General features: G+C 29.3%; 2 protein-coding genes across 4 annotated transcripts; one reads left to right on the plus strand and one right to left on the minus strand.

Moving 5' to 3' along the window:
* Window positions 1-648: 648 nt before the first annotated feature.
* On the minus strand, window positions 649-4,650 carry LOC100798720 (protein SLOW GREEN 1, chloroplastic). Its single transcript, XM_003526789.5, has 4 exons — window positions 3,621-4,650; window positions 2,326-2,472; window positions 2,088-2,168; window positions 649-1,086 (listed from the first exon to the last, which is right to left on the minus strand). The coding sequence occupies exons 1-4, from the start codon at window positions 4,275-4,277 to the stop codon at window positions 901-903; spliced, it is 1,071 nt and encodes a 356-aa protein (XP_003526837.1). The 5' UTR covers window positions 4,278-4,650; the 3' UTR covers window positions 649-900.
* Window positions 4,651-24,360: 19,710 nt separating this feature from the next.
* LOC100799241 (probable WRKY transcription factor 13) lies at window positions 24,361-27,923 on the plus strand. Of its 3 annotated transcripts, none has more exons than XM_014776449.3 (4): window positions 24,383-24,986; window positions 25,231-25,461; window positions 26,834-26,871; window positions 27,418-27,923. In XM_014776449.3, exons 1-4 carry the CDS (start codon window positions 24,679-24,681, stop codon window positions 27,453-27,455), a joined length of 615 nt encoding a protein of 204 aa, XP_014631935.1. In that variant the 5' UTR covers window positions 24,383-24,678; the 3' UTR covers window positions 27,456-27,923. The 3 variants fall into 3 exon arrangements, with proteins under 3 accessions (XP_003526838.2, XP_014631935.1, XP_006581742.1); XM_006581679.4 differs by having other exon boundaries at window positions 24,385-24,986; window positions 26,834-26,907; XM_003526790.5 differs by lacking the exon at window positions 26,834-26,871 and having other exon boundaries at window positions 24,361-24,986.

Consider the following 27,923-nt stretch of genomic DNA (forward strand, 5'->3'; position numbering starts at 1 on the left):
TCATGAGTGAGATGCTGATTATATAGGATTTTCTAGTATGATAAGATTTAATCATATCTTATCTCTGTTATAATCCTAAGAAGATTGGTTGAAAATGGCCAATGGCTTGATTCATTGGATTCGACCAATGGTTTGATCAATTGGGTTCAGTCCAATGAAGATTGAAGGATACATAATATTTCAAGCTTGAGTTCGAAATACAAAAAATCTGAACTCTGAAGTATGAAATTCATAATCCTTTGGCTCGGCCAATGGCTTAATCGATTGGAATCGGTCCTATGGAGACCAGAGAATTCACAGTCTCTCATACTCGAATACAAAGTACAAAGTCTAAAAGTTCATAATCCATTGGGTTCAGTCCAATGAAAATCGGAGGGTACAAGATTTAAAAAGAGATAATTTTTTAAATATAAAGAATAAAGTTTATATAACTATAGAGACCAAATAAGTGATTAAATCTATGGATTTTTTTTATTATGATAGGAAGGTCACTGGCTTACGAAGTGTATTGAAAAAAATATATCAAAGAGTATGATGTTAAGACTTCTATCATCAGATCGGATAGGAAGATTAAACATTTGATAGGTGTCGATCCACAATGAACTTACCCTGCAAGTCCCTAACACACTAAAAAGAGAACAAAAAAGGTTATTCCAAAATAAAGGACCATATTTAAGGATTGAAATACATGATCTAACCAAAGTAAAACAAGAAAATCCTATCCAAACCATGTGCTATAAGCCCAGGGGAAAAAAAATACAAAAAACAAAACTGTGGTATACATTACATTGTAGTTCATCATGAAAGTTGTCTAGCTTTTTGCTTCTACAAGAGCCTGCTACTGAATTGCACTGATGATTATTGCCAAGACAGCAAATAAGAAAACGTCCTATATTATCTCTATTTCCGATAAGAAAATTGATCTCTGAATTCCTTCTTAAACTGTTCCAGGGATGATCTTTTTGCTGCTATGGCAACATCATCGAGGAATCGTCTCTGAGGAAATTCTTCAGGCACAAGAGTTTGATATGTTTCAAACTGCTGTGCCGCTTCCTCATTTTTACCCAGGAGACTGTATATTATTCCCTGCAACAATGCACACACAGAAAAACCGGAATTGGAAGGCCAAAAAAGCTGATGACTGATTCTAAAATGAAGTTTATTGAAGAAAAAGCTACAAGATGCAGAAGGGGGACCCCTCTTCTAAACAAGAGCAACCAGAAAAGAGAGAAAAAGATGAGCTAAAGGAGAAATCCAATGTTTAGGTTATCTATTCTCCAAGGATTTCTTACTCTTCAGTTCACACCCTAGAACTTTTGTTACATACAATCAAATCATAATGACACAGGATAATTTGCAGTCTCTTGAAAACCTCTGCTCTCCCATGTATGCTCTGAAGTTTTTCAAATAAAAATACTGTTAAATTAAAAACTCAGTCCCTACACCTGACAGTTTTTTGTTTTAATCCTTATGAAATAAAATAACTCTACATTTGGGTCTCTACATGAAAAATTGTTTACAAACCAGTCTATTGTTTATCAAAGTTACGACAGTGTTAGATTTTTGCAAAGCTGTCCATTGTCTTTGTTGAGATGGCAAGATATATCAAGTTATAACAGTAGTTTTTGCTAAGTTGTCCCCATAAACTATTTAATGCGTACAATATTAATAGAAAATGTCAAATATTTCCAATTTGTCAACCTTTTGTTCTTGTTTTTTATTTTATTTTTACCCCTTTCTCTTATTATTTTACCCAATTCACTAAGTTTTGACCGAGATCAAAGGATTTGACTGAACCAACTTTGGGACCAAGTTAATGATTTTTCAGTCCAGCTGGCAGAGCTAACACTATGATCCAAGTCATTTATTTTTTATTTAATGGATTAATAAGTGTGTGAGCTCATAAAATGTATTCCAATTTTTAGTTATAAAACCATATGAACATAAATTTTGGCAATATTATGATAAACAACAGTTTTATCCATAGAAAGCCTTGGTGCTATCCTACTTTTTCAGAATGAGTCTCATAGATTAACCAATGTACCCATTGTATGCACAACTCATAATTGACTAGCTGACAAATTCACCTGGCAAATATAAGGCCTAAAATCTCGACGATTTTGATCAATCAATTCTTGAAATCTTTTCAAGCCCTCCTCCAAATTACCCTGCAAAGTACAAACTACTTAAGTAATTAATGGCTAAAAGATATTGCTCATGGTTTATCCTGAATTGGTAGCAGATAAGCAGAGAAAGAGGAAACTTGTTTGGTACTAGAACAATTTTAAAACAGACCCACCCCAAGCTGATGGATCAACAATTCACCTGGACAACATGCATTTGCGCAATTAAGATTCTTATATTTCTCTCCTCGGTAACTCTGTTTTCGCGAGAAGCTAACTCTTGAGCATTATTTAGCATTTCAAATACAGCAGGACCTTCATGGATTTTGTGCATTGCCATAGCCAAACCCTGTAAATGAGAGTATCACTCATCTCAGTCATAAATGAAAAAACATGGTAACTTGATTACATGATTGGGAATTGTAATACAGTATGAATATGGTAACCATATTTCTTTTAATATACCAGCCACAAAAAGTTGTCAAAGAAACATCTAACATGCTACCTCCAAAGCTAAATCTAAGGTATGCAACATATCTGTTGGAATGAAGAATTCAACTAATCTGATCAAATCCTACCAAAAGAAAGCATACAGCGAATGAAAAGGCCATAATTAGGGGGGAAATCAATATTATTTATGATGCAGAAATAATGGCAGGATGCTTGTTACAAGAACTCTTTGAAATTCAAACCAAACAAATACTAATACCAGGCACCAGCACACTTAACTGTTACAAGATGTTGAAGCAAGGTTCACAGGAAAATGATTAATATAAAAATTATCATGACTAACTGCCAGACTGAAACAAGTTTATGTAACACTTATCTCTTAATTTGAATTAGTCCCAAAACCAATCCTTCCAAAGTGTTGCATTACAATGCAATTGGCTAAAAATTATCATAACTAACTGCCACTAATATTCATCATATAAACCTACAACCAGAGAAATCCTCTTCCCAATTTATCTATCAATGCTTTTCAGTATTGAAATGACTCCATTACCAAAGCACAGCTTCAATTGCTAATAAAAACATCAGAGCATAATAGCAACGCTTTTAAAACATCAGCTCTGAAAACAATACTAAAAACTCTGACAGCAATGTCCTACACTTCTGGTGAATGGACATCACGAAATAAAAACTAAAGAATTTAGGGAAGGTAATAAAATGCCAACATGCAATCATCATTATCACATTTACATACAGAAAAACAAATGATTTATCTTCTCCGAAGCAGAGCAATTTTATGATGTGCACTCTTAACAAGCATGATGACTAGCAACTAGCAATAGAATAATTATCAACATTCAAATTTCAAATAACAAAAACTGGACCACATTACCAAAAATTTATAATCCCTCACTGACAACACACAACTAACCAAAAACAAATCATTCCTATCTCTATCCACCCACCTTTCCGATCATAACCAAAATTCAAACTTTCCAGTAAACATTTAAAATTCCACCAGAAAAAAGAGATAGAGAGAAACATTACATGAAGAGCTCTGACTAGAAGAGGCCTCTTCTTCAAGATTTCCCTGAACAATCTTTTAGCCTTACTCAACTGCCCCATAGTCTCATAACAAAGTGCAAGCAAGAGCCTCCACTCCACCTCATTCGGCTCCGCAGCAATCAAATCCTCCACAACCTTCACAGCCTCCTTCGATTTCCCTCTCCTAATCTTCCCATACAAAACCACCTTCAGAGCCTCAACGTTTTTCGGATCCTTCTCCAAAATGCCCTCCCACATTTCCTCCACCTCTTCCTCACTTTTCTCTTCCTCGTTTTTCTCTTCAGTGGGATTCATTTTCTCCTCCAACACTGCTCCAGAACCCACGGAAGGAGCTGTTTCTGCGAATGCAGGCCTTTTGCTGAAGCAACCCGATAAGAGAAACGACCCAATGAGGAAAAATGCTACCTTTTCTGAGAGGAACTTGGTTAAAGCCCTTCCCGGTGGTAAATTTGAAGAGGGTGTGGAAGGGGTGTGAGAACAAGTGAGTGTAGAGAAAAGGGTGGCGCGAACTATCGCTGGCTTAAACGTAATTGATGTGCTTTTGTTGCGGGTGTGAATGAGGGGGTGTTGAAGCAGATTGAGGAACTTTGGTTGGGAGTGAGAGTAGATGGACAAGGTAGTGATTGAAGTCGAAGCCATGTTGATGTCGTCGATGTTCTAGCCGGGAAAATACTCGCCGGTGGTCGTCGGCGTTTGTGACCAAGGAGGCAAGGACACCCCGTTTTCCTTTATCCCCACTCCCCTCCTTCCCAAAAATAAAAAACTATTGGGTAGAAATCTAAAACCTCTAGATTATTTTTTTTTCCAGTTTAAATAAATGTTCCATTATTGTTGAAGGAAGCTAACGGAGCAAAGAAGAAGTGAAGTATCCCCTTCAAAATAGGCAACAAGACTTAAGAAGTGCGTTCAGCCTCACTTTACACTTTCTAAATTGGAACCCTAATTTTCAGAAATGGTAAGATCTTTGAGGCAAGAGGAGGGATTGATTGTATCATCTTGACTTGTTCTGATTTTTCTATTTTTTAAGAAAATCGAGTTAGGTTTATAAAGATTCCTTTTTTAATGGAAAATCTAATAAATTAAAATTAAAACTATTATAAATAAAGTAAAATCTATTAAAGTATTATACTACAAAAAAGAATGAGACGAATTTTATCAATATCCCAACTTTATTCTATTGTATAGAAAAAAAAAGTAAATTCTTTTCTTGATTTGTTCCAAAACAATTGAACTCTCACAATTTCTATTGCTTTCGTCTACTTCTCTCTTGATTTCTTCTCCAAACTTAATATTATTTACATTTCTGTATTTTTACTTCTCCCTCAATTTCTTTCCCATACTTCGACCTCATTTACTTTTCCTGTAATCTCTAATTCTCCCTCAATCTCTTTACATTTTTTTCTTGCTGAATACTTAATCTCTTTACATTCATGCAACTTCATATCATCTTAATTTATTCTCCATAATTGAACACTTTTAAATTGTTTTTTATTTACATTTTAACGCGTTAATATATATTTTTATTATTTGTTGTTCGAATCCATTGAACATTTCTTGTCTTGTAAATCTTGAAAGATTATTGATCGAATTGTAAAGCTTATGATGGTGTTTACAAATTACTGGAGTAATAATAATATTTAACTAAAATCACACTAAATGTGAATACACATTATACTAGTTAAAATTGGCCTAATAAAGGTTATAATTCAATGTTCCCTTCATAAATCTCACTTAATATTGTATACATTAATTAAGGTCTTCATCATATACAAATTACGATTTTAACTTTTTGTGTACTTTCGTGTTGAAGACATAATGTCGCTGGTTAAGATTAAAAGAACTCATTACCAATTTCAATTTTAAGTCCCACAAATAAATAAATAAAAAGCACTATTAATTGTTTAGAAAGGTTTTTTTTTTTAGAATTAACTTCAGTTCTCGAAACCAATTTTCACCATCAACACTACTACTATAAATAAATAAATAAAATCTTATTCAACTTCACTAGTCACTACTATGTGATATAATTACTTTAAGCAATAACAATAGGTCTTTCATGCAATGACTACAATACATGAATCCAAAATTAAAGAACAAAATTGAGATATAAGTGTTTTTGGTGTTATATATATATATATATATATATCAAAATTAGAGTTTTATCTCCATAATATATGTTGATATTTAATGCAAATTTTTACTAATTAAATTACTTAAATGAAATTTTAATTCTAATTGAATATCAACACCAAAATCACCTAATAACTATATCTATATTTTCTCTAAAACTAAATTCTCGTAACCCCATTTATTGAAGTTGAAAAACATAGGCTAGCTTGTACCAAAAATCATTCCAAAGATAACTTAAGAGTTTGGTTGATGTCGCTGACAATAGCCTCCACATTTTGACTCCAAATAGAAGAAAATTAATAAATTGTAAAACCTTTTATTAGAAACGTGAACACATTACTTGAGTACAAGAGAGACATGGGAGAAATATACAGCATAGTGTACAAAGATTCTGTATAGTGGAATTAATTGTCAATTAATTGCAGATTAACAGATTTTAAATATAGACTAAATTTCCTAAAATTGTTAAGTTAGAATATGCTTTATTTGCTAGATTGATTTGCGCCATTTATTTGTTAGATTGATTTACGCCCCTTAAAAAAAATTAATCCTCCAACTGTTATCCATTATTGGTGGCACCATCAGAGGGATTTGTTTTTTCAACAGCTCTTTATTTGTTTCTTTTTTCTATATAATTAACATAATTGTCATCCATGACAACTAATTACTGTTAATACAAATAAGCCTCTCTTTAATAGTCTTGCACAATATAAACCATGATTGCCCTTCCAATGGTTTGGAAATTTATTTTTTGGCATCCCATCATCATAGAGCATATTTTATATATATATAGAGAGAGAGAGAGCATATTTGTAATCCTACAATAGACATCAATCAATTTAGTGACTTCAAATTGTGCTTAATTATGCTTTTTTTCTTTGAAGAAATGGACATATATCCTTTGTTTTGGCAACATAATAAGGAGTAGAAGATTAAAACTAATTTGAGACATTTGGAAAAAGAAAAAAAATGCACAAAAGTATTAATTTTTCCTCATTATTACGCAGGACAGCAGGACTATAATTTTAAAAAAATGCTAAAAGTTATATTCATACCTTATAACCTTAAGCCACATATTAGCTACGCTTTTATAACCGGTAGCAAACACGACCAAATCAAATTCTTTTTTCTCATTATTTCCAAAGATGACCTTCTTGTTCTCAATTCATTATATGATAAGGAATTACCTGCTGCGGGCATAAATTAATAAGAACAAATTTATATAGTTCATCCCCTTATTATAGTGATTTTTAGTATAGAGTTTTTTTCATTCTCAACTAAATTACTAATCTCGAAATAACATTTTCAAAAAAAAAATATTTCTAAAAATTTATAAAAAAAAAAATTTGACGTAATTTATATTTCATAAAAATAATGTATTTAGTGTCAACTAATATGAGAAAAATTGATTTTCACTTATTCATAAAGTAACATTAAATCTTGTATATTTTTTAAAATATATGTATTCTCTTTTACTAAATAAGAAAAAAATATTCGCGGAAGTGAACCTGCAAAACATCATAAGGTATCAGACCCATGCATTCTTTCTAATGCCCCCGATTCTTATCATTTCGGTGGCACTAACGGGAAAAATAGCTTGTTTTTGTGCTAAAATGTTATATATATATATATATATATATATATATATATATATATATATATATATATATATATATATATATATATATATATAAGTGTTAAAATGTTATTTATAACATGGTTGTAAGTAGCTTAATTGATCCTTCCTTAATCTTTCTAATGGTTCCGACATAGAGAACTGAAGACCTTCCAGTAGCCAGCTCAATATCAAATGGTCCCTTTTTGGGCCGATGAATTCCATACTTTGATAAGTCACCATATTCCTTGTTTGCCAAAGAGGTAATGATAGTGTCTACAACATGAATCGGCAAATGTTCTACCTCTATCATATGCATGCCTTGATGGTGATATCATGAACTTTTTTTTTTAATTTTATCGGCAATATATACTTAAAGGATTGAGAGGCAGCCAACATGGTTGTAACAGAAAGCATAAAATAGTTGTCTCCTATATCAATTTGTTTCCAGAACATGAAAAAAATCACCACTATTTAGAAAACGAATCTTTAACTATACAACTCAGGATTTGCATATGCAAAAATACGTTTTCTGATAAAACAATTATCACACCTCCTAATGAGTATAACACCTCAACAAATAGTCAAACAAATATCTGGATCCACTTGTTATTGTTGGAAAGAGACAATAAAATACTCTAATATGTCTTTAAGTGGGTTTGGGTTAGGTTGGTCTATGGATTTGGATTCGTTTTTTCAAGTATAACAATGATGATTCAAAATCCAATAAGATGCAAACATAACACTAATGATTGAATAAGATCCAATTAAGTCTAACTATAATTCTAATGATTGACTACAATCCAATAAGACTAAAGTGTAATATTAATGATTGGTTAAATCTCAATATGGCACAAGAGTAATACTAATGGTTGACCAGTGACCAATAAAACTCAAGTATAACAGTAGTGATTATTCAAGACTTAATAAGACACAAATAAAACACTAATGATTAATCAATACTTAATTGGTCTCAATTATAATAGTAATGGTTGACTAAGATTCAAGTGTGACACTGATGATTGACCATTGCCCAATGATGCACAATTGTGATATTAGTGATTGACCACGACACAATAACACATAATTATAACATTAATGATCAACTAAGGCCCAGTAAGGCCTAACTATAAAATTAACGATTGAGTTAGGCACAATTAGGTCAAAGTGTACCACTAATAATTGTCCAATAAGACCTATATGTGATGCTAATGATTAAACAAAACCTAATTAGGTCCAACTATAATATTAATGATGGATCAAGGCCGAATTATAATACTTATAAGTGTTCTTTGTCCTAAAAGGGAACACATATGAAGCTCACTATAATGAATCTTTTAAATGTTTTATTGCTCTTATATTGCCTCTCTTTTGTATTTTCCTTAACATTTGAATGCTAAAGATTTGTTATAAGGTAGAACAAACACCACTACAAATCAAAATATGGTTTGAGTTATACAAGTACAGGAGACAATGGAAGAAAATTCCCAAAAAAATGAGAGTACCTAATGTATGATTAGTTTTTCTTTCCTAACCAGAAATGGACATGTCACAGGAAGTACAAGTCATGTTTGTAACGTAAAGAAATGACGGGCTCTCACTCACAATGGAAACATTTCTAAATCTCACATAAAAATGGAAGAAAATACCTGAAAACAAGAAGAATATCAAGAACATATACGATTTATAATAACACTATGAATTCAATTTGGAACGAAACAATCTTATGAGTTGACAAGTGCTCTAACACTATCGTTTGCTTTGTAAAGTTTTGCATTTGTATATCCTCAATTAATAAGTAGATTCTTTGTAATCTTTTCAAACAAGTATCTGTTTGTAAAAATTATGAGTGACTTAGTGTTAAAGAATATTTGAATTATCAATCTCAGAAATGATAATGACAATACTTGTTGCAATTAGTTTGATTAGAAAACTCTTCCTAGGTTGAAGGAGAACTAGATGTAATTTAGTTTGAGTGAACCAACACAAAAATAAGTGTTTTTGAGTTATGCTTTTCTTTTTTCCTTGCGTTTTTCTTCGAACAAAACTTGTTTCAAACTTGTTTTTAAAAGGTTGTTGCTATGAAAGGTTTTCAAAAGTTTCCCAAAAATTTGCACACAATATTCAGTTTCCCTTCCTTGTGTGTTTCTTTTATTTCATCTATATGACATAATGACTAAAATGTAATTACTATTGCTGGATATTTCTAATATATGTCTCATTTATGAGTTTATAATATACACACTAAAACTATTTTTTTAATTAAAATTGATAAGGATAAATGAGCACATTTGTCCTTCAATGTAAGAGATTGATAATTTAGTCCTTGAAAGTAATAAAATCACAAAAAGATCTCTAAAAATTCATGTTATCCTTTTTGTCCTTAAACTTAACTACCTATTGTCATTTTAGTTTTTGAAAATATATTAATATTGCTGCTTAAGCGATGGCTTTTTTGAATTTTAGACTAAAATGAGTAACAAATTATGTTTTTATCGACTTTTTTTTATCATTTTATTACTTTCAGAGACTAATTTGACAATGTCTCACACTTTTAGAGATGAAATTGATTATTTATCCTTAATTTAATGATAATAATATTAAAAAATTTAAAATTATAATCTTAAAATATAATTACAATTATTTATAGTATTAGAAATTTTAAAAACTAAACCTAATACAAAATGGAAACGCAATTTTGTTTTGCATTCGGACCAAAAATAAAAATGCATTTCCATTTTGCTTATGGTCCAAATACAAAAAAAAAAAAAGTGTTTTTGTGGCATCTATCAAAAACGAGAATGTGTTTCCATTTTGGATAGGTTTAACCGAAATGCATATTTGTTTTTATCACATGAGGGTTTTGGGGAGCGAAAGAGATAGGGTATGAAATTACAAAGTCATCCTCTTTTTAAGGCTAGGGGTGCAAACAATAGTGAATTGGTGCCAAAAACAAAAACCTGCTTTTAGTTGCTCTCTTCTTGTCATTTTGGGCTGTCCATTTTTTTCTTAATCCATTAAGTAACTCACATTTCTTATCTTCTTTATTGCATAAACATATAAAAACATCAAAATATAAGAAAATATTAATTAAATTTCAAAAAAAAAAAACAAATAATTTGTCTCACTCCTATATTTTAAAATTCATTTTCTTGAGAGCAAGCTAAGTTAAAATTTAAAGAAGTAACTTAAATTCCTTAAAAATAAGAAGAAAAATTAGATAATTCATAAAATTACCATTATGTCGTAAGTGTGATATGTTTTTTTTTGCACTGCAAAAAGATTGATAAATATTAAGGGGTAAACAATTGTCACAAGTAGCGCAATTGCCACCATAACCGTTAGAGAAGAAAGACAAAAAAATCCCAGCAACTACCAAAAAGTTGCCGTACAAAATATCAATCCCCTACTAAATGAATATAATATGTGTATCAGTACACTTTAAACGTAAAACCAGAATACTACCCCGACTGGAATTTGATGAACCCCTGTGCCATTCAAAATGATGCTAGTGTAATTACCTTAGCTGCAATAAACATTCTAGTTCAAATCCAATAATATTAGCCTTGCACCATGACCATGCTCTATACCTAATTGCTTCCATCACAGCCTCTGCATCTTTACACTTGTCATAAGTGTGATCTTATACCAGAGTTGCAACTCACCCACACTTAAACCCCATAAAAACTATAACTAAAATAACCATAAAAGAATTTCACTTACATCACCAAATAAAATCTTATTCTATATATTGTTATTTTACCGATTACATACTGACTTATGTGGTGTTTTTTTTTGTTGTTGTTGATTTACTGACTTATGTGTTAAAAGTATATCATTACAAATACCTCCTCACCTGTGCTTACTTGTCGGCCGAATAACACTTTTTTGTCTACCTCTTTCATTAACAGAAACAATATAATCATGTGGGCTTTTAGATATAACTAAATACTCGGTTAAATCATTCGATAATTTCTACCATGAGTTAAAATATCTTTTATACTCCTTTTAATAATCTTTCTTTTAATTATATAAGAATCATTTATGAGTTAATGATGTTCTATTATTGGTTGGACTTACAGAATTTTATAAATAAAAGAACATCCTTAACTCAAAAGTTTTTACAAACGCGCCATGATACATCAGATCAATTAATAAATTGCTGGTGCAAGACTGAGATTTAAAAATAACCATTTTTTATTTAGTATTTATTAATTTAATAGATTGTGTTTTTTGCTTCATGTGTTAGTGAATAGTGATAGAGTACGTACTCTCACGTTCCGACACAAGTCCCACCCATTATATAAATTGACTTGCTGCATCTTTCTAGTAACTTGGGTTTGAAGCATGATAATTGATAAACCAAAATTTTATTCTAACATGTTATAATAGGAATTTGAAGATTTACAATAGTATTAAATGTGTGCCAATTAAAGCTGGAAAAAACATATCAACCAAGCAGACACATTCATTCCGTTCCTTAAAAGCCCCCGATAAAATAATTTTTTCAACACATTTTTATTTTTAATTAAAATTATTAAAAAGTATGAATAATAAATAATTAAGACTTATTAAATAAAAACATTGATATAATTTGGTATATTTTAATAATTTCAATTAAAAATAATCATTTTGTTTTTAAATATTAAAAAGTGCATTGCTAATATTTCTTTTTATAATGTAAAAAAAAATATTTTTATAAAGTCGCGTTAAGATATGGCTTTACTTTTCAAAATGAGGAAAGTTGGAGAAAGATATGTAGTTTTTTTTTTTTTTTACAGAAAGAAAGAAAGATATGTAGTTATAATAACTATAACTAATCAACAAATTGACGAAATTTGGAAACATATGTTATATATATGTAGTGTTTATTCTGATAGGGAAAAAAATTAAGCCCTGTCTGATTGTCATTTGTTCACGATATAATATTATTCTGTTTGTGTACAATGTCAAACCTTATTATGCCAAATATAATTGCTTAGTCAGAAAATTTAAAACCCGATAGCTTGCAATGACAAATAAAAGGTAATAATAACAAAGACTTTAAGGGATAATAATCCTCCCTTATGGTAGGGACCTTTTATCATAACATTTAAATACCCCAAAAGAGGACGAATAGAAGGATTCACATTTGTCAGGATAGCTATTTTATATACAGAGACATAAAAAGCATTATAAAGGGATAAACTACTATAGAAAAGCATTGTTTCATTAGGATGCCACTTTATAGGGCAACGAATCCCGTCAAAAAAAGGAAAAAATAACGTTAAAGACTTAAAGCAAAAAGAAGTAATTATGATTCCTATTGCGTTTAATAAAATAATATTTTATTTTCAAAGTATAATTTTGTCCCACAAGTGAAAGACCACCAAACTCCCAAAATACAGTCAGGCCTTAAACTGGAAACTCAACTTTGTGTGTGTATATAATATTTATGTGGATAATTTTTTATATAAGGTTTTAACCTTTTAGGTGAGCTTGTACATAAGAAAAACATTATTATATGAAAAAAATCTCATTAAAAATAATCAGTGTTTTATCAATAAATTTTTTATCAGCAAGATTTTGTATAAATAGGATATAAATCATATCCATAGACATGGTTGTGAAATTTGGGTCAGTGAGCTAGTAGATCAGTAATTAGTCTGATTTAATTTGATATATATTAAAAATTTAAAATTATATATACATCTATTATATATAAATATATAACTAATATTATTTGAGTAAGAAAAATTAATCTATATTTCAAAATCTAAAATAATAATGAATAATAATGAGACATCAAAATGGTGTTCTAAAAGTGGTTTTTTTTTTTTTGTAAAATCAACCGATCAGAACAATCTAACCAAGATCTGAAGACCTAATCGACTGAGTTTGACCAGATCATCCCAAATCAAATGCGTAATCAATTTAATAGTAAAATCGACCTAATTAGATCATCGAATCCTAATTAGACCGATCTGATCGGTCGCAGCAAACCGAGTTTCACAACTATACCCATAGCTATTACAACTTTTGTAAATAATAACATCATCGGAGACATCCGTTTAAAAAAAAAACATCGTCAAAGGGCAATGGTTATCCCATGTTTAAGATTAATCAATGAATATTTTGTAACTATCAAATGGTAAGTAAAAAAATATCAAATTATTTTAATGTTTCTATTTTTTTTTGTGAAATATCTTTCTAATATTGTTGATACTAAAATTTTGTAATCTTAATCAATAATTAATATTTTAGATTAGATCTCAATTCGAGGAAGAGAATCACTTACGAAACTTCATGTGTTTGTTTTTATATTTTCACATTTTGCGCGCGCGCACGTTTATTAGAACTTAGAAGGAAGAAGCTACAACTTATATGTAATTGACCCAATTTAATGTGATTTTTTTTCAATATACGCGCATATTGAACATATGTCCAAATACCGAAATACATTTAAATTAGATTAGACAATAGGTAACTGTGGTTAAAAAGAACAAACTATTAAGTGAAACTAATATGTTTGATAATGTATTTCAGATAGCTTTTACCTTTTTGTAACTAGTTGGAAAAAAAAATTAATAGCTTCTAGTATATTTTAAACCCTACTTAATATTAATGATGTTCGGTAAAATTAACTGAAAAACTAGTTAAAGAGATGAAAAATTATCAAAAAGCTAAAAGATAAAATTTAACTTATTAGATTATAAGGTGAAATCTATAGTTGAAGTAACTGAAAAGTATAAAATAACTAAAAATAATAAAATTATGATTTATTTTAAAATGATAAGTATGAAATTTAATAAATATATTAAGGATAAAAAGAAAAAAATATATAAAAAATCAAAAGTTAGCATTTTAAAAATATTACTTACAAAAAATGTTATAAAATATTGAAAATATACTAAAAAAAATTTGTTTCCTGAACAACCAAATGAGTTTTTTAGTAAGTAAAAATAAAAACTATAAGTTAGTTGAAATATATTGTCAAACATTGTTATAGTATTTTTTTAAATGTTAACTTTTAGCTTCTAGCTTTTTTATATTCATTCCCTTTTTGTCCTTGAATATTTATTAGATTTCTTTTTTAATCTTTTCTATTTAAAATATTTCTTTTTTAATCTTTTCTATTTAAAGTAAAATTTTATTATTTTTATCTTTTTTTTACACATGATAGGATTTTCTCATTTTTATCTTTGTTTATTTTTAGCTAGTTTTGAGCTTCGGACTAGTTTTTTTTATCTAATTTTATCAAACATAACTTAAAAAAAGCTTAAATATATTTTTGATCCCTAATATATATATCCGACTTTTGCTTTTGATTCTTGATAAAAAAATTCTTTGAATCAAGTTCTTAATCTTTTAAAAGTTTTGTTCGAGGTCCTTACCATTAATTGGGTCCCTATGTATAATCTCACTCAAACAAAGATTACATATGGCACCACACACGTTGCATACTTACGTGTCGAGTTAACGGTTACATAAGTAGTTAACGGGACCCGACTTAGGACAACTTTTAAAATATTAGAAACTCGATTTGAAGGAAAAATTTATCCGAGATCAAATACAAAAGTCGAGTATATATCAGTGACCAAAAACATATTTAAGCCTAAAAAGAAAGTGGCAAACTTAGAGTTTTTGCATCAAAATGGAGCAATTTTTAACAAAATATGAAAATGAGTATATTTTAAAAAAATTATGGAAATGGGTAAATTGTCTTTTGGAAGACGATTTTAATATTAAGAAATCGTGCTTCATAACGATTTCACTTTTCCAGTTTTTTTTTTTGAAAAATATTGTGACAGTTCCACAAATTGTGTCTAAAGCTGCTCCAAATTGTTTCATTACATAAGAAGAGATAAAATGCTCATTTTGTGGATGTTAAAGAAGCAATTTGTGACGGGTTTTTAACCGCCACAATTGTACACAAAATAAAATTATCTTTCGAAGCACTATTTCTTTATGTTGAAATTGTATTTCGAAAGATGATATACTCATTTCCGTATTTTTTTTAAATCTAAAAATTTTAATAATTTATGAAATATTGCTCCATTTTGATAAAAGAAAAAGCCGCAAACTTAGTGATTGGTCAAGATAGTGAATCATAAACAAAAAAAGGAAAAAATTGAAAAAATGACAAAATTAATGTGAATAAAATAAAATTTAAATGATTAAAAGAGAATGAAATTAAATTTGAATTAACTTCAAATTTTGATTCATTCATAATATAAAATTAAGTTTTTACATTCATAGTATGTAACTGTTAAACTCATATAAAAACAATAATAATAAATGAAGCAAAGAATCATTTTGATCGATGAAATAGTAATGGAAATTAAAATAGTAGTTGAAACGTGATAAAAACCTACTATATATAGTATCGTTTAATCCTTTGATAAGTAGTAAATAAGTAGGATTTAGTAAAATTTTAAATGACACAAATTTTCAACCCATATTACATTGTACAAATTGATATTTATGGACAAAAAATTTTAACTACTAGTCACTTTTATAAACTTATCCTTTAATAACTTTATGCAATAATCACGTTTGTTAATTTTTATCTTCACTTCTATTGTCTTGATTTTTCAATAATGATTTTTATGATGTTGATACTCCAAATTTTGATTTTGATTATGGTCTTATCAAATTGAAATATATTTGACACTCAATCGAAATAAATTGTAAAAAAAAATTATATTTTCACACTTAATCTAATTAATGCTATTAACTTCAACAAATTTTTTATCGACATTTAATCGAAATAATGTTCACATCAACAAATATTTAACAGTGTTAATTCTAAAATTTAAAAGCAAAAATTGATTTTAATATAAATAAGTATAAGGTTACTGACCTGGATTGACATGATACATAAAGAATTAATTAAGGGTGTATTTTGGATACATGTTTGGGTACCTCAAATATACTTTTAAAGTCTCAACTCGGTTTGACATCATATTTTGATTTTTTGAAAATTAATTTTGCAACATAAGTTTGGAGCAAACTCGATTTAAATAGAAAAACAATAAATTTGATGCTTTTAAAGTACAAATACTATTGTTTTTTATATTTACAATAGAAACTTGAAGTAAAAGTATTTTTTTATTGATATTGGACTGGTTTGTTTAAATTAAAAAAAAATGTTTTTCTAAAAAATCATTTTTTTAATAAGTAGATAGAATTTGTTTTTTAAAACGAGCCTAAATATTTTTTAAAACAAAAACAATTTAGACAAACAAAATAAGAAACCAGAAAATTACTTATTTTATTAAAATAAGTTTTTTTTAAGGAATAAATTTAAACAAACTTATCCATTATCTAAAATCAAATTCTATTTTATCAATATACTTTTTTAATAAAAAATATTTAAACATAAATCATATTATAATAAACTCATTTTTATAAAACTTAAATTTACAGCATATCTGATTCAAATTTATGTTTACAAACTTTAATCTAAATATTTCCTAAAGTGGAGAGAATGATTTTGGATATGATATAATTGTTATTCGCGATTCTTTTATTAAGTAATGACTCATCTTAACACATCATTACTATATAAGTTCGTGAAATGCCCAGACAAACAAGCCAAAGGGTGGTAGAAAGTTGAAACATAACATATAACATATATACCTAGCCAGAACCGAACGGTGGTGTCAGCAAGCAAACAATGATTGCATCTCGATATGACTATGGGAGCAGTGGAATAAGTTGCAAGGACAGAGCTGCATGATGAAGTAGGCCCATGTTTATTGAAATTGAGAACGAATTGAATCCAACAGAGATAAAAATAGCTATCTAGGCAAAACATTTGTATCAATTTTGATATAATATTATTAGAGTTATGAGTTATCTCATCTTGATCGTAAGATAAAATAATTATTTAGTCCTCCAAACTAACTTCAGATTCCAAATATCTAACCCTAAGTATAACTATAATTAAATTGATGAGTATGCCAAGATCTTAAATCAATTAGAAATATATATGACTAAATTAAGTTTCCTTTTATAATAATGACTTGGGACTTGGAGTGACAGATATGTCATATACTGTATTAAGTAGTATATCAGATTCAGATTACATCATTTAGGTTAATTATAAGTTTTGGCTCAAATAACAGAGCAACATGGTGTAGATTATAGAGCGTGCACGCATGTCAGGCTAGGTAGCGCTTCACTCAATTGACGACGCAGCAACCATAACCCCACCTGCAGCTGCAGCAGCACTACCTCCCTAATTGGTCTACCTGAACAGTCATTTTCAGACAACTAGACGACCCTGATTCGGTGATGTGATACTTTATTCTTTTGCAGAAGGGAACGCTGAATCTGCTTGTGATTCTCAACTTGAGTACATAAGCAAGATAGCTACACCCTAACTAATTATATATACTAACACTTGAACTTTTAGGGGAAAAAATGCTAGAGATATACTAGTATATTTTAGGGAAAAAATGTGTTTTTTCTTTCTTTCTTGAACTTTTAGTTAAATTTAGTTTGGTTTTTTTTATTTATAAATTGATAAATTTAGTCTTTAAATTTTTAAAAACATACGAAAATTCAATCATGTTCTGAAGGTATTTTGAGTCTTATCAGGTGACTGAGGACCCACAATAACTACTTAACTGCCTTTTTCATTGCCACTGTATAAGGCCTTTCATGCCACTATATATACATCTAAGCTCAATTTACATATTTTTTACACTATCTAACTTTGACATTGAAGTGTTTGTGCAAGTATACGCAAGTCTTGTTCACTGAAAATTGTTGTTGCCGCTCATAAGAGTCGTCATCACCACCTGACATTCGAAAGTCCTTTCAAACAAGTTCCTTTTCATGTTTAAACTTAACATTTGGTGATGAGTTTTTATCACCACAAAGTTAAAAGAGGGACTAAGTACATATATTTCCAAAGTTTAATGATAATTATTTTATTGAGTGACAATGTAAAGTTTTTTACACCATTAAAATTATATATATAAAAAAACTTATTTATACTTAATTATAAAAGCAATCTATTCTGCCATGAATAATCCAAATACATGTTCATGGTTCTGAAATTTCCAACTTCCAAGTTCGGCACTCACAGGGTATTTGAAGAAGGGAATTGGAAAAAAACAAGCAACACAAATGATCTTCACTATTAACTGCAGACTTTATGGATAAAAGTTCAGAAAACGACGAGAATTCTCAGTTGTATCTTTCTTTCGAAATGTGAAGAAAGCAGCGGGAGCAGTGTCTTGTCACAACAGCATGTTATGTTACTGTAGGGCATGGCATGGGTTGTCTCTGTAGAGAGAGAGAGAAGAACGCGGAGAGACAAGATACGGACAAGAATTGCAAACCCACGCACACAGACACTAGAGCGGAAGGGGCGTGCTGTAATCATTCTATACAGTTGTTGGAGATGATTGACATTCCAATTCACCTTGCTCCACCACAATTCTTTACTGCCAAAATTAATATCACTATTTTGGAATTCAGATGAATAAAAATAGACACCAGCAATTATAATATAGGTTGAATCTGTATAATTTGAACGAAGGACAGATTCAAATTTAGAACTTATAATAATCTAGTTTATTTAAGTGACTTATCATACATATATAGAGAACCCGTTTCCTCTAACCATTATGAAAATATTACATTTTAATATCAGTTTAAGTTATTAATCTATTTAATGAGCTGAGGTTTAAATGTTATTTTTTAATAATTGAAGGAAGAGTTTTATCATCCAAAATCATCTTATCTAACTCAAATATAATTACTTCTAAAAATACAAATAATCTAATAAAAAAATTACGATATCATTTTTACACAGTTACACTTGTAATTTTTAAACATATATGATAAATGATATAGGACAAAGTTAAACACAAAAAATATTGCTATACAAATTATTGTACAAATACCATTCCTCACTCAGTGGCATATGTTGATGTTTTTAACAGATCAAGGGCTGGTTGAACCTCTGTTGTTCATGACAAAAGTTAAACAAGTTGTAATCACTATTGCACATGTTACCTTTAATAACATTTTTTATCTGATATTTATTAAAAATCTTATTAAATTTTTTTGGTAACATTTAAAAAATATTATCTAATATGAATAAATGTTATTAATTTATTTTTACAATAATTTATGAAATGTTATATATACTCCACGTCATTAAAATCTTTAGCAACATCGATTATACACAACATTTGATAAAATATTACAAAAATATATCAGTAACATCTATTCATATTTGGTGACAATATTTTTAAATGTTGTCAAAAGTTTTTAGCGATATTTTTAATAAGTGTTAGATAAAAAAATTTGTAATCTTAAACTTATTTTAATAATATCTTAAAAAATAATAATGACTTTTAAATTTTCATATATGAGAAAATAATGTACGTACTATCAATATATATTTTTTTTATACGGTTAGTCTATCAAAAATTAACATTAACATGTATGAACCATCAAATGCATCGAGTAATTAATATGAGATTATTCCAATTTAACTAATGATTTTGAATATAAAATTTTAGATATACAATTGCATTGAATATTTAGAAAAATCAATTTCATCATTCATAATTATATATTATATCTAACTTGAACATAATTATCTTTAATAAAATATACCTATAATTTAGAAAAAAATAACATGTATGATAAATTTTGTGACTTTTCCAACAACTATGATAAATTCACACAGCATAATTTTTTATTGGTTACCGGTGTAAGTTTTTCACATTGACACAGTTTATACAAATTATACTCTTCTATTTTGTAGTATTTCACTAAAAAGTATCACATCAATAACAATATCCTATTTGTCACTAAAATACAATTTTTAATTTTAGGAATATATAACCATTTAGTATTAAATTAAAAATTTTATTGCATAAAACTAATTATAAAAATATAATCATATTTTAAAAAAAGTAGCGAAGAAAAAAAATCACAACATCAATAATAATAGCTTATTTCGGTGAATAAGATACTCAAAAGAAAAAATAAGACTTTGATTGTTGTGCATTATTAGTGTAAATTTTTTTATATTATCAATCAATATAAATTATCGCATTTACTCAAAAAATAAACATTAAAATGACAAAATTCTATAGAAAAATTTATTTAATATAGAGCAAATAAGTTATGGTAGTAATTCAAATATATAGTATTGAAAAGTATATTTTTTTATAATATTATATTGCTTATTTAGTTCCTTACAAATATATGTGCGGTCTCTCACGCAGTTATGCTATACATAATATATTTTTATAGATGTGTTTAATAAGAAAAATAACTTGGTAACTTTGAAGGGGGAAAAACTTAGTGATTTTTAGCTTAATGATAAAATAAATGGTTATGGTTCAATGTTCAAATTCCACTTTTAGCATTTTTTATATGTGACGTTTATTTTCACATCAGGAATTTGATTGATATAATGGATATTTTATATGTGCATTACTTTTTTCTCTTCTTCTTTTCTTTCAAATTTTAAGATTTCTTTTATTAGCATTTTTATTTCTTTCTCTCCTTTTCTCATCCTGTTTCAAACGAATTGAATATATCTCAATTTGGGTATTTTCCTTCTTTACTTTTTTCTTCTCCAATTTATTTTCTACAACGAAGAGAAAATAATAATTATCGTGGGTGATGCGACCGGAACATTAAGAAGAGACAAATAAAGAGATGAAAGTGACTGTAAAATAGAATGTAGAAAGATACTAAGACTGGAGAAAAAAAAAAAGTATTTTTTTAATATTGATCGTATAAATGTTCTATTATGTAAGTACAAGCTATAATATTGTACCTTCCCTGAACAGTAAACTTCCTTCTCATCATGCAAAATTATTGCAAATCGTGTGTTGTTGATAAAAATATGTATCACATGTAAAAGCGATATGCATGGTAAACCTACACGCACGAAGGTACAAAGATAATATCATATATAGTTATGCGTTCATACTGATATATATGACTATGTGCTCTTACTGACAAAAAAATAATTATCTAGTTGAACATGTCATGAATAAAATTACGTTCAGAGACGATATTAATTTTAATTTTTGGCAAAGTATAGATAATAATCATCTATATTCTTTTATATATATATATATATACGTTGTTGGCTGCGAATACGTACAGAGAGGGAGAGAGAGAGAATGTGTATTAATCATTAATAGGTGGTTGTTCGAATGCCATAATGGCCACCTATAAGCATTGGCATAAAGAAATGATGCATGTTTGCCACTGCATGCCCTTTCTCCAACTCACTTAGGGCTTAATACAGAAAAGGAAAAAGCAGGATCATTTAAAATTCATACATAATTTAACAATATACATGGGATTTTGCTGTAGAGAGTAGACGATCCACACATTTAATCATTCTATTACTAAGGTACGTGCTCCTTATGACATCATCGGCACATTAGCCTCACGCTAGCAATACCATTTCTCATATGATTTCCTTCGTCCATGTTTACTTAGCTAGCTAGTGAAGTTATATCTCCTTGACAATCATTTTTAAGATTTTCCCCAAATCAATTAAAATAAAAATATTAAATCTAATTATTTAGAATGTTAAATGTAAAAAATATTTAGTACTTTTATAAGTAATTTAAAATTATAAAATCTCATTATAAAAATAGAATGAATACTAAAGTGCATTGATATTAGTATATATTATAAGTGTTGTCCTATCACAAATTATCAAAAGCATATGAGTCATATAAACTTTTAAGTAATAATGTAAATTAAAAAAGTTAAATCTTAATATACTATCAAACATACAAGTTTTTTTGTTCATTAGATACAGGTAAGAATTAAAACAAATGAATTAAGCTAAAAAAGAAAAGACAAATTAAAGCCTGTCAGTCTAAAGATCGAGCCAGCCGGGAAGTAGGTGTTTAAATCCGCTGGAACTGTATCTTGATTCTTGAAAGATTCATTGCTTTTTGCTAACCAGTAATTACTTAGTTGTATTAGTATTTCGGTGATATCACAGCTGACGAAAGGGTGACCCGTTTGAACAGCGAAGTTCTTTCCGTTACACGTTTTCTGTTTTTTTTTTTTTAAAATTAACTTTATGAGCATGCCCATTATATGCTAAGAGCGGTTCCATGGCAGAACTTTGAACATAAATTTTGAAAGTGTAAAATGAATGCTGACTGTATCAATTAGTTTATAATGATAGTACATTCTTTTAACAAGTTACACACGAATTAAGCTGTAATTATTTGTTTATTTTAGGAGATAAAAGATTTAGAAAGAAAGACATCTAAGGCATGCATGCTTCTTGACCTAAAGAGAGAATTTATCTATATTTTTGTACAGTAAAATTGCCTTGAAACCTTTACATTATAAATTCTAAATGAAATGGTAACATTAATAATGAAAAGAAAGAGTAACAATTTAAATTTTTCTATATCATAAAAAATACTTAACTTATAAAAAATAATTAAATAATTTTTAATGATATATTTAATTAAATATTGTTACAAATAAATAAAATAAACAACCAAAACTTAAATAAAACTAAGTCACATAATTAACTACTTAATTATTATTAAGATAGAGATCATTTTTACAATCACATAAAAAATAATGGTAAGTTTATGATAAAAATTGGGATAATATAACTTCTCCTAGTATATATCTTCCAACCCACCCTCGAATAATAGAGTGGATATCTAGCATTAGTGACAAATAAAACAAATTAAGGATTTTTTCATTCTAAGTGCACACATACTATCAATTGTCAACAGCTACTTTTTTACTTCATTCACTAATTTCAACAAATGAAGTTCATCATTTAATGCTTAGTTAAGCAACTAGATAAAGTACAAAAAGAACACATAATTATGAAATTATGGGTAATTTTCAACCGGCCGGTAGAGAAAACTATGCTTTCAATTGCCACATTGGTCCACGTAAAGTTTAGGCATATATACAAAACATAAAGTAAATAATGAATGTTACACAATTAATTCAAGAGATGATAACAATATTATAAGGTTGTTCTGGAGGAATTTGAGGAAAAAGGTAGGTGGATAGATGTGGGTTAGTTCGAGTTTTAGAAAGTTAAATAACAAAAGGCACATGAGAAAGGCAAATAGCTTTTTTTGCTGCAAAAAAAAGTCAAAAAGGGCCTCTTTCATCCATCATAATGATATCTTCCCGGCCGATGCAGAGAGTGTGTGATAGATTTGCACCCAAGATTCATCATCATTGTCTTCTGATATTTCTTTTATAATGTATGGTGCCCCGAAAGAAATCATGTGTATAATAAAAGATAAAAATGTAATCCTACAAAGCGGAAAAGATCGATATATATATCACCCGCTCGATCTCTTTTTTACTTTTTTCTTTTGAGAGATTCAATGGTGAATTGGCGAATGATATTTTTCACTCACTCTTGATTATGTATCTCTCGTTCTATTATTGTGCACTCAACAGGTTTCGCTTTTGCCCATATTATAACTATTATCTACAGTGACTGGGTTGTTGCATGAAGTTTCATACATTTTGGAGGAAAAATCACGTCCTTAGAGTGTGTATTTACAAGAAAAAAGAGAAAAAAAGGAAAGAAAAAAATCAGAAAAAGTAATAAATGTAATAAATATAATATAATAAAAAATGCTAGTTCATATAAAAATTAGGGTGTAAAAAAATTAAGATTGTACACTTTTTTTTTCACTTGTCTTGTATTGTTGACTTCCATGCCACAGTGAAGTTCCACTAACCATGAAGGACATGGAATTTCCAAGCTTTATACGACAAACAGTACCATTATCATTTGAAGCAAACCGCAAGGTCAGAATGAATTGTTACTATAGTCTCACCTTTTACATATTCTCCCACTTCCTTTTTTCAACATTCTACCCTACCCACCTATTTATTTATTTATTATTATTATTATTATTATTATTTATTTTCCCTATTTCGGGATTTAGCTAGTTAATGAATCTCCAAACGAGATGTGAAAGAATTTTATTAGAAATTTGACATATATTCTTTAAAGCAAGTAAAGAGAGCCAAAAAGAAAAGGGAAAGTTGGTTGAGCTACGACGTTATAAGATATATAGTGTAACCACGTCGCCAAAGTTCGAGAGAAACCCTCTTTCGTTTCGGTAAAGGGAACTAATCGCTTTTGTCTTGTGTTATATATGTTGCTGTTGTTACAATGATCTTCTCTAAGTTTAGGTAATCAAGAAAGAAACGAGATTGCTAGCTAGAGATTGTGTTGGATCTCAAAGGGTAGAGAAGAGAAGAGAAACGAGAAAGAAAGAAAGAAAAGATAATCAAGAAATGATGTCAACAACTAATGTTAACCATAGCTTGTTTGAAGAACAAGATCAGATCCCTACGCAGATGGGGCTGTTCAATATTATTCCTTTCCCACCAAACCAAACCTACCCACCTTTGGGTTGTCAAACAGTAACTTTGAAATCCATCAGTGCAATAGCTCCTTCACTTTCATCTGCTGCAAATTTTTCTGAAACCCTACTTTCAACCGCTGTTAATCAAAGACCACGAGAAGAAGATCTCACTTCAAGTTTGGTAGGAGGAGGTGGAGGCCAACTCCTTTCCTTGAGCAGATCGAGAGTGAATTCATGGTCAGAAAGAAAATTAACTGTTATTTAATTTTCACATCTCATCATGCATGTTAATTAGCTATTTTTGGTTTTATAAGTAATTGTATCACTCATCACTTATATTTTCTTTCTTTTTGTGTTTTTCTCTCTTTAACAAGACTTATTATATATCCTCGTTTTCAAATCATTTTGTAATTAATCTTTAAGATAAAATTTACAAAGAGGTCTCATATATGGTTGCATATATATCATCCTATGAATTTAGGGCATGGGAGGAAGTAAGCGATTGCTTGATGGGTAAAAGAATTGGAGGAGATGATAATCATCATCATCATCTAGGGGTTTCTGCCATGAAGATGAAGAAAATGAAGGCAAGGAGAAAGGTGAGGGAGCCAAGGTTTTGCTTCAAGACTATGAGCGATGTAGATGTGTTGGATGATGGCTACAAGTGGAGGAAGTACGGACAGAAAGTGGTAAAGAACACACAGCACCCAAGGTATACTCCCTTAATTCAAAATTTTCTCTCTTTTCTGTTTTGGCTTTATTAGTGATCAGTGACTGCATATAGATCAACAAAAGGTGAAAGCATATTTGTTTAAATTCCATATGTTTTCTCTCTCTCTCTCTTTCCTCTCGACCCCTCTCATCATTGTTTCACACTTTTATCAGAATTGAATATTTGGCTCACTACTGGTTTTGGGAAGGTTTAATTTGGGTTAGCTGACATGATTATAATCATTAATCATATTAAAGATAGATAGATTTCACTTTAATTATGTCTTGTGGGGGTTAAATGCAAAGCGTTTTTCTTTTTTGTAAAGGAGAGGATGCAAATCTGCCAATGTTATAGAACTAAATAACTCTTAGATGTTATGGTGTATGAGTACAAAAACACAAAGCTGTTTTACACCCAAAAAAAGAGAACTAAATAGAACTCATCTCAGATGCATGTTATGGTATGTATAAGTACAAAAACACAGCTGTTTTAACACTTGATTGCATTGCTACTCTAGGTCTGTCCTAAAGTTTTTCCCCACAGACATCCATCCCTTCATAGGATTTTCGTGTCTTGAGGAATGTTTTACTGTGTAGAAACATAAAATATACAAATAGAGAGGACTTATTGTGCCTTTTTTTACTTCAAAAAAGCAATGTTAATATTTGGATTCTGATTTTATCATCAATATTTGCTCAACAATGATTTCACACTTAATTACGTAGTCAATTATTCGACGGGGTAATTAATTACAACAAAGGGATACCGCAAAAATTTTGTGACACTTAGTCATACTGTGGTTATCATTTTTAATCATGGTGTTTGAAATTACAACTTGGAGGTTGAAAATTTTGTCAATTGGTGTACACAAAGTCATAAACATATCCCTTATAATAGGATTCTGTTTAATTTCTGGGAACTAATTAACTATTAACTTGCAAATATACACAAAAAAGGGATTTGAAAAACTAATAAAGCCTTTGCGATGATGCTAACTAGCTAGTTGTGAGGGCTTCTGAGACCTTATGGCTGTCTTAGGTTCAAAATTGTATATTATATATTTACAAAGAATTTTACAAACTATGAATTAGATAGGATTAGTCTAGTGGCGAGTGCCTGGTTATTGTCTGCCTTGATTAGTCTATCACTTGAGGGCAATAATATACCAAGCTAATTAATAATATATGAGAATATATGTACTCGTAGGTGGCCTAAGGAGAAACTTGATCTTGTTATTTGATGCAAAGCAATGCCGAGAGTTTAAATAAACCAACCCTTCAAGATTGCATCATTTCAAAGATTCTACTTTTTAGCCTCTAACATAATATTTATGTAAAAGATCTAAATTTATTTATAATGCAACATGTTGCAGAAATTATATACTTCTTTTTCGCTGGAAGGACTGGCCAGGTAGACCCAAAAGGCTTGGTTGGAGACAGGTTAACGGTAATTGTAGGGTCAGAATAAAAAATTTTGTGAGAATGCTGAATGCATATATTTTTTACATAGACTATAAAACTTTAAAAAATGAGTAAATTTCATCTAGCTATTTGAGGGGTTATTATGCTTTAAAATTCATATATATGAAAAAGTAATAATTAAAAAAACTGTTTGATACCACCAAACAAGAGATGAACTAACGTGAAGTTATTTCCACGTAACAAGAGATCTCGTTTCGAATGTTTTGAGTATTTATGTTAAATATTTGAAGAGAGAATTTCGTTATCCATAATAATTTTACCGGGATCAAATAAAATTGCTGTTAGCGGAGGATATATGTGTTTTAAAAAAAAAAAAACTGTTTGCAGCTTCATCCATTGAGAATTTTAAAAAAAAAAATCTCAAAGTTTTGTATAATGATGTTTAATCCTGACAGAGTTATAATTATACTGCCTCTACAACTAGGTTATATATAAAATTATCTAATGATGTGTTTTGGTTACACTGCATGTGTAGAAGCTACTACCGTTGCACCCAAGATAACTGTCGAGTAAAGAAACGCGTGGAGCGCTTGGCAGAGGATCCAAGGATGGTGATAACCACATATGAAGGGAGACACGTGCACTCGCCATCAAATGAACTTGAAGACTCGCAAACCCCTTCTGAACTTAGTAATTTCCTGTGGTAGTAGCATACACCATCATAATGTTTACATATATGTATATTTTAATATATCGTAGAGACTAGAGATGAAGACCGAATAAGTAGAGAGGAATGAGTAAAAATTGACAGTGTATCTAGGAAATGGTGCATGCATGCTTTGGTTCATTGTCAATTTTCACTCGTTTCCATCTAATATTCCTCCCATTTTCACCCTTTCCAAAAGCACAACATATATATGTGGTTGTGTTTTTTAGTTTTCAAGCGTCTAGATCAACATTTCAGAAGTGTACTTAACAGTCTTGGTGGTGTTTCATAAAAACTCAACAGCAAATTAACCAGTAATATTTGTAAGTTGCAAA

Source organism: Glycine max, chromosome 6, assembly GCF_000004515.6.
Source record: "Glycine max cultivar Williams 82 chromosome 6, Glycine_max_v4.0, whole genome shotgun sequence".
In the NCBI taxonomy this organism is placed as follows: Eukaryota; Viridiplantae; Streptophyta; class Magnoliopsida; order Fabales; family Fabaceae; genus Glycine; species Glycine max.